The sequence below is a fragment of the Salmo salar genome, chromosome ssa03, assembly GCF_905237065.1.
Source record: "Salmo salar chromosome ssa03, Ssal_v3.1, whole genome shotgun sequence".
Taxonomy (NCBI): Eukaryota; Metazoa; Chordata; class Actinopteri; order Salmoniformes; family Salmonidae; genus Salmo; species Salmo salar.
In genome coordinates, this window is record NC_059444.1 from 60,330,719 (window position 1) to 60,342,582 (window position 11,864).

The window sequence follows — 11,864 nt, forward strand, 5'->3', positions numbered from 1 at the left end:
GTTCTTCACCATATGTACAGAATATGTACAATCTTTAGATGGTGGCCAGTTTGCTTGTGTTTTGAATTTAGGAAGCAGAGAAAAAGAAATGCGTTATATCCCATATTTTTAAACACTATCTTTTTAAGTAGACAAATTGAAATAAGCAATGTAGATGAATTGAAATGAAGGGGAAATAAAATATAAAAGCAAAAAGTATTTATTTCTTCTGGTTCCATTGCGTGAATATATCTGGGATGCTATGACAATGGTGTCATTACTTGAGGCCAAGATGTATGTACTTTGCTCAGTGTGTTTAATTATTGTTTAGAATAACTAAATCCAGTAACTACTGCCTAAATGTGATTCTCTATATAAGATTCTTAAAGGGAAACTTCAAGAGACTAGGAAAATTGGACATTGCCTTGTATTCTATGTTCTTGAACTTGGCCAATGATTATACATTTACATTTTTGACTGACACATTTTTGTTTTCCATTAGATGTATTTCTAGTTTCAGACTTCATTGCACCTCATTAAATGTTCTCTTGAATGAAGATGTGGAATGACTGTGATCTACACTCCTCTCTGCAAGCTTCCCCTCCCTGGGAAGGCCTGCACACTCCCAAGACCTCTCACGGTTCACAGCTCCCAGCTTGTGCCATCAAACCCCTGCAACTCATCCAGAACGCTGCACCTCGCCTGGTGTTCAACCTTCCCAAATCCTCCCATGTCACCCGCTCCTCTGCACACTCCACTGGCTTCCAGTCAAAGGTCACATCCACTACAAGACCGTGGTGCTTTCCTACGAAGCAGCAAGAGGAACTGCCCCTCCCTACCTTCAGGCTACGCTCAAACCCTACACCCCAAACTGAGTTGAGGTCTGAAAACCACGTCTCAAACCCTACCTCCTTAGAGTATCTCAAATAATACCACCAATAATTGGGCATAAGATCAGCATTGGGCTGCCTGTGTAAACACATCCTAAGGATGTCATAAGTAAGTTTCCATTATACTGTATGTCTGTACTGCAATGGATTTTCTGAAAGAGACAATAACAGCGATGTACTAAAATAATGTCACTTTATTCCACACTTTCTGCTGTTGTTCACTTAGCATTTTGTGTGGATTTTTATCTTAACACTGGACCCACAAAAAACACCTCCAATAAGTCAGAATTCAACATCAAACATCCTAGATATTGACAGAAGGCATAGATCAGTGCCATATTACCAGGGCTATGGCACAAAGGCAAATCATTTCATTAAATAAGAAATGCAACAACAACAATAACAGTCATACAGTATTAACAATTATAATACACCTTTCGAGGGGTGGGGTTAAATGCGGAAGACACATTTCAGTTGAAGGCAGTCAGTTGTACAACTGACTAAGTATCCCCCTTTCCCTTTTCTTTTCCCTTTCCTTATGCCAAAACAGATGCACAATTCAGCTTTCAGTTCAGACATGGACAGCTCTGACCTTCAATAAGTCCTGTGTGGGTGGGTGTTTGTGTGATCTTGCTAATGGTGGAACTGTGTGCAACTGGCAATGTAAATTCTCCCTTTTGTGTTCCTTAAGCTGTGAAATGATGTGTCTGTGTGTGTTTGTGTATATACACCATGGAACAATTTAATGTGTGGGGTGTACTAATTATAGTATCCTGGCATTTCTGGATGGGGTCTGGCTCTGCAGGGCTGTCCATATTCTTTGAGAGGGGATTTGAGAAGTGTTCTGTTTGGGGGAGGGGTGGTGTTCATGGCGGAGTTGGTGTTTGGGGTCAGGCTGCAGGTTCCCCAGCGTCCCCCTTGGTTTTGGGTTCCTGCCACCAGTCTGCTACGAAGGACTCCTCGTAATCTCCTATCCCCTCAAACTCAGCGTCAGGGGGGGCCGAGGGAGAAGCCACCTCCTCTGGACTCACCACATCCTGCCAAGGAACACAACACTGAGTTAGAGACATACAACACATCTACACTTCAAGGTGAGGCTTGATTTCACTTGGCAGACATCTCAGGGATATATTTCTAACACATGTTGTCATCATTCTCACACTTTCTTTGCCTTTCTCTTGGTTCTTATTTTCTTTCCCTATGAATCTCTCACTACTAGTGCATGCTGTAATTATCTCTCCCTTTCTTTCTCCTTCTCTGTCCTCCTCCCCCCTCTCAGGTCTAAGCTGAGGCTGTGTGGTTAGCTGGGAGGGGCTGACCAGAGAAAAACGCATGTGGCAGGGCCTCAGAGGCCGACACCTCCCAGCTACATACCACACTCCACTGTCGGAAAACACAACGCCCCTCCCTTTCAATCTCAATCTCTCTCTCTCCATTTCTCTCCCTTCCAGCTACTGACCCTCTTTCAACCTCTATCCATCCCACTCTCTCTACAGTAGTCTCCCTCATAGATCCCCTGTAGTCAGAATCAGAATCAAAGTAAACACTGTGATTGACTGGTCCCTTCCCCCCACTTCTTTCCACCTAGTTGATTCAAACACTTTGCCGCTCATTTTTCAGTCACCTCCCACAAAACAAAATAGCATACTAGCTACTGTACCCAAAAATTGTTTTGCACATTGGAAATATTCTCAGCAGCCCAGAACCAAATTCTCGCCAGATTTGAAGCGAACCAGCCAATTTATTACAGTTTGTTACTTCTGAGTTTGGTGCTTCTGTCCAGAATTTGTCCTGCACATAAAAATGGGTTTCCTCTGTTACTTCCATCTCCACCCCTTTGCGGGCAAGCCTTACCTCATCATCTGTCTGTAGGTAATTCAGTGCAAACTCCAGCATTTCCCTCTGCTTGGTCGTTTGGTTAAAGTACCTCAGTGCCTCCTGCGCAACAAACGTGGTGCGTCAATATCATTGGTTGACTCAAGATGCAAGGAGAACACAAAGCTACAGTTCAAAATTGGTTTTAGCTCTAGAAGACGAAACATTTGATGATGTTTCCCTTTATTTTAATGCTCATTTTCCCTCCAGTTAGCATATCATGGAGTATCTACAGTACCACTAACTCCATTTGAAATGATCACCGTTTCAAAAAGGCCTATACGTTTCAGGGAGCTTTGTTGGTTTTATTTAATTGATGGCGTTGCAGCTGCTGTAAGTGCTGTACTGGTAGGGCATAACCAAGAAATTATAGGACCTAATCCTTTTTAATTTGAATATAAAATATTTGAATTGACCACCTTTGTAGGGAGTTGGTGTTCACACCATAGCTATATGTTACAGCTTTCCTTTTCTTGTTTCTTCGTGGAGCTGTGGTGCTCCATAGCATATTTTAGTAAGGAAACAACAGCTAGACCATACCCCAAATCTGAAACTATTACACATCTTGTTTGGAATCAGGTTCAGGAATGAGGTTCATCTGGGTAAAGTTTATTACCATCATTCTAGATCAGTGGTATTCAAACTTCTTCAGCCAGAGCCCCATTTGTTTCCGCCAGAATTTATGGGGATCCCACCCCAAAATCTGTACATTTTGATTTTTACATCAAAAAATAACCTTTAATTCATTGCATTTTCATCTCTTACCAAAATGAAAAGAAACCAATAAATACATTTACTCAATATTTCTTTCCCCTTTTTCCATTATCTTTCTCCAAAACGTTTGTATATTGTCCCATACAACAACAACAAAAATTGGCCATCCCACTGCGGTTCCCAGGGTCGCGACCCTGACTTTGAATACCACTGTTCTAGATGATGGTTCATATTAATCAGAAATGACATGTTAAGTCCTGACAGGGCACATCGGGATGCTGAGTTGGGCGTCAAGGTTATATCAAATAATCTGGTTACTCACCGGGCGAGGCAGGAAGTGCGTCTCCTCCAGGCCCCACTGTTCTCGGTAGAAGCGGTAGTACACCATGTTCTGCTGCATCACCTGATCGTTAGCGTCAAACAGCATGTAGCTGGCCGCACACGGAGCCGCGTTACGCACGTCGTTCACTGCACAGAGGGAGGGTGGGTCATCTGACAACGGCGTAACAACTTGAATAGTTGCTGTACTATTTTGGTCATGAAATGCAAGTGCAGTAGAGTTTGGAGCTCTATTGAGGTGTGACACTTTCATGTCCTTACGTTTATAGTAAGCAAACTGGAGGTAGTGGTACATGGTAGCCACAAACTTTTCCACAAAGAAACCACCGACATTGGGCATCAGGTTCTCCTCACACTTCACTTTACACTTCAGAACTTCTGTGTAGAGATCTGAGAGAGAGAGAGAGAGAGAGAGAGAGAGAGAGAGAGAGAGAGAGAGAGAGAGAGAGAGAGAGAGAGAGAGAGAGAGAGAGAGAGAGAGAGAGAGAGAGAGAGAGAGAGAGAGAGAGAGAGAGAGAGAGAGAGAGAGAGAGAGAGAGAGAGAGAGAGAGAGAGAGAGAGAGAGAGAGAGAGAGAGAGAGAGAGAGAGAGAGAGAGAGAGAGAGAGAGAGAGAGAGAGAGAGAGAGAGAGAGAGAGAGAGAGAGAGAGAGAGAGAGAGAGAGAGAGAGAGAGAGATTATACTGCTATGACCAGAGTCTCTGCCCTCTCAATAGGGACCATGAGTAGATGGGGATTTGTCAGACACTCACCTGCCAGTGTAGGGTAAAAGTCTTTGTACTCTGTGACCTCATATGACCCTTCGCAGCTTGCCAGGCAGAGGTCGTACATTTTGAGGTACTCCGTAGTGGCCTGCTCCATGTCCCGAGCACTGGCGCTGAAATCTCCAGAGTTATACAGTTTCACAGCCTTCAGGAACACAGGCTGGAGTACAGAAAGGACAAATCAAAGTGTTAGAGACACTAGACATCGGCTGAAAGGACAACAGGCAGGGGTCAGAAAGGACAGCACAGTTAGAGACAATAGATATGTGCTGAAGGGACATAGCACACAGTTGCAGAACAACAACCAACATTTGAATAGAATTGAAACCTACATTCTATTCTGATACTTTTTTCTAACAGAGTTGTGAAAAAATACTGTAGTATGTTTCTCCGCCATTCATGTTTAGATTGAGAAAGCCATCGATAACATACTAACCAACACATATTTTCAATGAATAGTTCTAGTACTGTGTTCAGATGGGACTTCGCGCTTCAGCAAACAAAGGAAAGGAGGGGTGCAAAACAACAATGACAAAAAAACATGAGAATGGCTTACCAAGAAAATCTTCCAGTGCTCCAACTCCTTTTTATCTCTTATTAGTTCTTTTGGAAGCTTTTCTTGGACAGCCATTCTCATTAGTTCTAGTACTGTGCCAGGCGATGGGTATCAGAGCTAGTTGTGATGTGTATGGGGGCTGGTTGTGAGCTGACCTCACACTGACCTCGTAGGGCCGCTCCTCGTGGTCGATGAGGTACTCGTCCAGCTCAAACAGGGTCTTGTAGTAGTTCATGTTCTTGGAGATAAAGGGGTCTTCTGGGTTCTTCTGGAGGAACGTGTGGGCCGCTGACACGGCCCTCTCTATGTTGTTTAACTGTGGGAGAGAGGAGACACAGAATGTATCATCATTATTGTTATGGGTCATATAGGGTCCAGTAGTCTTGATTGGTCGGTCTTGGCTCTCTGGTAGTTGGTGTCATTGTTGTCTATAGACACTATCTCTAGTTCTAACGAATGCCTAGCTGAAGCAAGGGGTTCTCTGCATGCAGCAGGTCTTGCTAACACTAGTTAGTCCTCAGAGAATAGCATGACTTCTAACCTCAAATCACCTCACCAACTGCTAAGAGGTGTGCTTCAGCCACTGACTCAATGTGGCTTTAAGGCATGTGCTGAAATGATCAACTGTTAATCAACACTTTTGGCGGTAAGAAGAATACTGTATGCCTATATTCAAAGATTACTATGTGGTAGCTAAGCCTGGCAATTGTCAAGAACCCATGGTGTATAGATTCAAACTGTGACCTTGGTCTGTCTTATGGAGGAGGGTTTTTGGAATACTGCTGTATATCTGAACAAGTGAAGACATTGGAGAATGCTCTTAACAGATCCATGAGATCACCGTTTGGCTGACACACGTGCCTGGAACACCTATGAGAACGTCTGGATGTGAATAGCATCGAATAGTCCCGCAATATGCAACTTTTCAGGGAAGTCAGTAACCAATATACACAGTCAGTTAGGAAAGCAAAGGCTAGCTTTTTCAAACAGAAATTTGCATCTTGCAGCACTAATTCCAAAAGGTTTTGGGACATGGCGAATAAGAGCACCTCCTCCCAGCTGCCCACTGCACTGAGGCTAGGAAACACTGTCACCACCGATAAATCCAATTTCAATAAGCATTTATCTACGGCTGGCCATGCTTCCCCCACCCCCCTCTCTTCCTAAAATGATCCACCGCCATTGTTGCAACCCCTATTACTAGTCTGTTCAACCTCTCTTTCGTATCGTCTGAGATTCCTAAAGATTGTAAAGCGGCTGCGGTCATCCCCCTCTTCAAAGGGGGAGACACTCTAGACCCAAACTGTTACAGACCTACATTTGAAGTCGGAAGTTTACATACACCTTAGCCAAATACATTTAAATTCAGTTTTTCACAATTCCTGACATTTAATCCTAGTAAAAATTCCCTGTCTTAGGTCAGTCAGGATCACCGCATTATTTTAAGAATGTGAAATGTCAGAATAATAGTAGCGAGAATGATTTATTTCAGCTTTTATTTCTTTCATCACATTCCCAGTGGGTCAGAAGTGTACATACACTCAATTAGTATTTGGCAGCATTGCCTTTAAATTGTTTAACTTGGGACAAACGTTTTGGGTAGCCTTCCACAAGCTTTCCACAATAAGTTGGGTGAATCTTGGCCCATTCCTCCTGACAGAGCTGGTGTAACTGAGTCAGGTTTGTAGGCCTCCTTGCTTGCACGCGCTTTTTCAGTTCTCCCCACAAATTTTCTATAGGATTGAGGTCAGGGCTTTGTGATGGCCACTCCTATACCTTGACTTTGTTGTCCTTAAGCCATTTTGCCACAACTTTGGCAGTATGCTTGGGGTCATTGTCCATTTGGAAGACCCATTTGCGACCAAGCTTTAACTTCCCGACTGATGTCTTGAGATGTTGCTTCAATATATCCACATAATTTTGCTTCCTCATGATGACATCTATTTTGTGAAGTGCACCAGACCCTCCTGCAGCAAAGCACCCCCACAACATGATGCTGCCACCCCCGTGCTTCATGGTTGGGATGGTGTTCTTCGTCTTGCAAGTCTCCCCATCTTTCCTCCAAACATAACAATGGTCATTATGGCCAGACTGTTCTATTTTTGCTTCATCAGGCCAGAGGCCATTTCTCCAAAAGGTACAATCTTTGTCCCCATGTGCAGTTGCAAACTGTAGTCTGGCTTTTTTATGGCGGTTTTGGAGCAGTGGCTTCTTCCTTGCTGAGTGGCCTTACAGGTTATGTCGATATAGGACACATTTTACTGTGGATATAGATACTTTTGTACCTGTTTCCTCCAGCATCTTCACAAGGTCCTTTGCTGTTGTTTTAGGATTGATTCGTACTTTTCGCACCAATGTACGTTCATCTCTAGAAGACAGAACGCGTCTCCTTCCTGAGCGGTATGACGGCTGCGTGGTCCCATGGTGTTCATACTTGCATACTACTGTTTGTACAGATGAACATGGCACCTTCAGGCGTTTGGAAATTGCTCCCAAGGATGAACCAGACTTGTGGAGGTCTACAATTCTTTTTCTGGGGTCTTGGCTGATTTATTTTTATTTTCCCATTATTACAAGCAAAGAGGCACTGAGTTTGAAGGTAGGCCTTGAAATACATCCACAGGTATACCTCCAATTGACTCAAATGATGTCAATTAGCCTATCTGAAGCTTCTACAGCCATGACATCATTTTCTGGAATTTTCCAAGCTGTTTAAAGGCACAGCCGGCTTACTGTATGTAACCTTTTGACCCACTGGAATTGTGATACAGTGAATGATAAGTGAAATAATGTCTGTATACAATTGTTGGAAAAATTACTTGTGTCATGCACAAAGTTGATGTCCTAACCGACTTGCCAAAACTATAGTTTTTTAACAAGAAATTTGTGGAGTGGTTGAAAAACGTGTTTTAATGACTCCAACCTAAGTGTATGTAAACTTCTGACTTCAACTGTATATCCATCCTGCCCTGCCTTTCTAAACTCTTCGAAAGCCAAGTGAACAAACAGATCACCGACCATTTCGAATCCCACCGTACCATCTCCGCTATGCAATCCGGTTTCCGAGATGGTCACGGGTGCACCTCAGCCACGCTCAAGGTCTTCAACGATATCATAACCACCATCGATTAAAAGACAGTACTGTGCAGCAGTCTTCATCGACCTGGCCAAGGCTTTCGACTCTGTCAATCACCGTATTCTTATCGGCAGACTCAACAGTCTTGGTTTCTCTAATGACTGCCTCGCATGCTTCACCAACTACTTCTCTGATAGAGTTCAATGTGTCAAATCGGAGGGCCTGTTGTCCGGACCTCTGGCAGTCTCTATGGGGGTGCCACAGGGTTCAATTCTCAGGCCGACTCTTTTCTCTGTATATATCATTAATGTCGCTCTTGTTGCGGGTGATTCTTTGACCCACCTCTACGCAGACGACACCATTCTGTATACTTCTGGCCCTTCTTTGGACACTGTGATAACAAACCTCCAAATGAGCTTCAATGCCATACAACACTCCTTCTGTGGCCTCCAACTGCTCTTAAATGCTAGTAAAACGAAATGCATGCTCTTCAACCGATCGCTGACCGCACCCGCCTGCCCGACTAGCATCACTACTCTGGACGGTTCGGACTTAGAATATGTGGACAACTATAAATAACTAGGTGTCTGGCTAGACTGTAAACTCTCCTTCCAGACTCATATTAAGCATCTCCAATCCAAAATTAAATCTAGAATTGGCTTCCTATTTCGCAACAAAGCCTCCTTCACTCATGCTGCCAAACATACCCTCATAAAACTGACTATCCTACCAATCCTTGACTTTGGCAATGTCATTTACAAAATAGCCTCCAACACTCTACTCTGCAAATTGGATGCAGTCTATCACAGTGCCATCCATTTTGTCACCAAAGCCCCATATACCACCCACCACTGCGACCTGTTGGTTGGTCCTCGCTACATATTCGTCGCCAAACCCACTGGCTCCAGGTCATAAGTCTTTGCTTGGTAAAGCTCCGCCTTGTCTCAGCTCACTGGTCACCATAGCAATGCCCACCCCTAGCACACGCTCCAGCAGGTATATTTCACTGGTCATCCCGAAAGCCAACACCTTCTTTGGCCACCTTTCCTTCCAGTTCTCTGCTGCCAATGACTGGAACGAATTGCAAAAATCACTGAAGTTGGAAACTTACTTCTCCCTCACTAACTTTAAGCATCTGTCACGACTTCCGCCGAAGTCGGTCCCTCTCCTTGTTCCGGCGGCGTTCGACGTCACCGGCTTTCTAGCCGGCTTTCTAGCCACCGCCGATCCCCTTTTCATTTTCCATTTGTTCTGTCTTTGTCTTATCACACCTGGCTTCACTCACCAATCACTTGTTTATTATTTAACCCTCTGTTCCCCATGTTGTATTTGTGAGTGATTGTTATTTGTTACGTGGATTATTGTCAGGCATTGCACTTTTGTTATAGACTGGGTTTTTGGCACTAGTATGTGTTATGTGCTGTCAGTTGGTAACCGGTATTAAAGTGCACCTGTTTATTATACTCCGCTCTCCTGCACTTGACTTCGCCTCCCATATACACACATTACAGCATCAGCTGTCAGAGCAGCTTACAGGCTGCAGCTGTACACAGCCCATCTGTAAATAGCCCATCCAACCAACTACCTACCTCATCACATATTTGTTTTTGTTTTTCTGCTCTTTTGCACACCAGTATTTCTACTTGCACATCCTCATCTGCACATCTTTCTTTTCATCTGCACATTTTTCTACTGTGTTATTGATTGTATGTTTGTTTATCCCATGTGTAACTCAGTGTTGTTGTTTCTGTCGCACTGCTTTGCTTTATCTTGACCAGGTCGCAGTTGTAAATGAGAACATGTTCTCAACTGGCCTACCTGGTTAAATAAAGGTGAAATAAAAAAATTACAAATTTAAATCGAGACAGATGAGAGCATCCAGAGGTGATGACCTGAGAAGATGCTTTCCAATGGAGGAGTTGGCTTGCCTGAGGAAAGATTCCAATTATAACACTCACGTGTGCGCACAGGCCGCAGAAATTGTTGCACACGTATATTTTACGCACATTCCAATGGCACTAGTGTTTGGCTTACTTTCACTTCAAAAGTAAATCCTCTTTATTTTGAACACTGTTGATTTGCCTGCTTGGTATTCTGCATCATAGGCCTACGTGTGGTGTTTGCTTTGGTATAAAATAATAAGACGATTGTTCTTATTGGGGGACCGTTTAACGGGGCGCTGTTAGAGAGACGTGGCATGTGTGTTCAACTACTGAGTTTGCAGTATTCTCAACAGGTGGGCTGAGGAAAGTCTACGAAAAACTTTTTTGTTTCACGCTTGTGTCACAGTCTTGCTCATGGAAAACAAGCTACTATGATATTTCATTCGAAGTATCAGGCTATGACAGTAGCCTATGTAAATATCGTCCTGTTACGCATTAGTTACTCATATCGTGTAATAGGTGTACCAGGACAGGTTGTTACAATGATATAATATTAGAATTAAGAATTTATTCCACATAAGATTCTTACAAATAGGCCTATTATCTACTAAAGGGAAAAACCACTGTGACCATGTCGACCGTTATTTGTAAACCGTTATTTGGATATCTTACCCTAAATGTATTTAATGTCCACCCATCCAGCAGAATAAGTCTTTGATCTCACCTGGTAGTAAGCATATTGTATGTACCGGTAGGGTACCCTCTTTTCAAAAGCTTCCAGAACATCTCTCTTTGGGTAGGCTACTGTAAACACTGGAAAGTGTGTTTTGCACTTTTTAAGGCACGAAGCTCGGAGTAAGAAATGCTGCATGATGCGGAGACTGCTGTCCGCGAAGAGGGTATCATTGTCCCGACTGACAGTGCTACAGTTCTGGCTGCAAAACGCTTCGCTGTCTTTCAGGAGCCGGTGAAGACGCAAACTCAATTCCAGGTACTTGATGCTGTCCCTCCAGTTCTGCGCTCCATACTGGTCTAGAGCATGTCCATAAGCAGATTCAAGTGGCATTAGATCGTTATGTGGGAAACTCTTGAAGCTATATTTCTCATACTGGGCTTCGACCAGAAGCGGAGCGACCAAAACTACACAGAAACAAAATGAAAGCCAGGTTTCTTTAACGTTTGTAGGGGCCATTATGCTTATTCTCTATCATGCCCTCCGTTTCTCCAACCAAACACGATTTCGGGATAATTTCTCCAGGGTTTTCTTCACCAGTGAATGGTCATGTCTGTTTGCACGTACAGAGCCTTGGCCAGGCTTGGAGAGACGGAGAGGAGGGGACAGAAAAGTCAGGGTTCTTCTGCAGGAGTTTCACAGGGAGTCAGTCGGAGGCAGTGATTTCGGGTTTAGATTAGCCCCTGGGTCATAACGCCCTCATGATTTTGGGGATAACATTGACCAAGTTACGGGAAAATACAACAAAACTTTTAATGATTTAGCATTTTGATGGGCCGATGGAAGGTCCTACATTATTTTTAAAAAGTTATATATATCGGCCCATCAAAATGCTAAATCATTAAAAGTTTTGTTGTATTTTCCCGTAACTTGGTCATATATATATATATATGGAGGAAATATATATGTGGAGGAAATGAACACACTGTAAAATATGTAAATATAGCACATGTATGACTGTGTGGTGATCTAATAAGGAATATGCTATTATTTCCATATTTAAACATCTAAAGCAAATACTTTTTCACAGATTCGACAACTCTTCATTGTTTTTTTG

General features: G+C 43.3%; 1 protein-coding gene across 1 annotated transcript; it reads right to left on the reverse strand.

Annotated features, from left to right (window-relative positions):
* Positions 1–1,045: 1,045 nt before the first annotated feature.
* Positions 1,046–11,434, reverse strand: LOC106601010 (endoplasmic reticulum protein SC65). Its single transcript, XM_014192853.2, has 7 exons — positions 10,799–11,434; positions 5,282–5,431; positions 4,548–4,719; positions 4,059–4,187; positions 3,781–3,926; positions 2,724–2,807; positions 1,046–1,906 (listed from the first exon to the last, which is right to left on the reverse strand). Exons 1-7 carry the CDS (start codon positions 11,264–11,266, stop codon positions 1,760–1,762), a joined length of 1,296 nt encoding a protein of 431 aa, XP_014048328.1. The 5' UTR covers positions 11,267–11,434; the 3' UTR covers positions 1,046–1,759.
* Between the last annotated feature and the right edge of the window lie 430 nt (positions 11,435–11,864).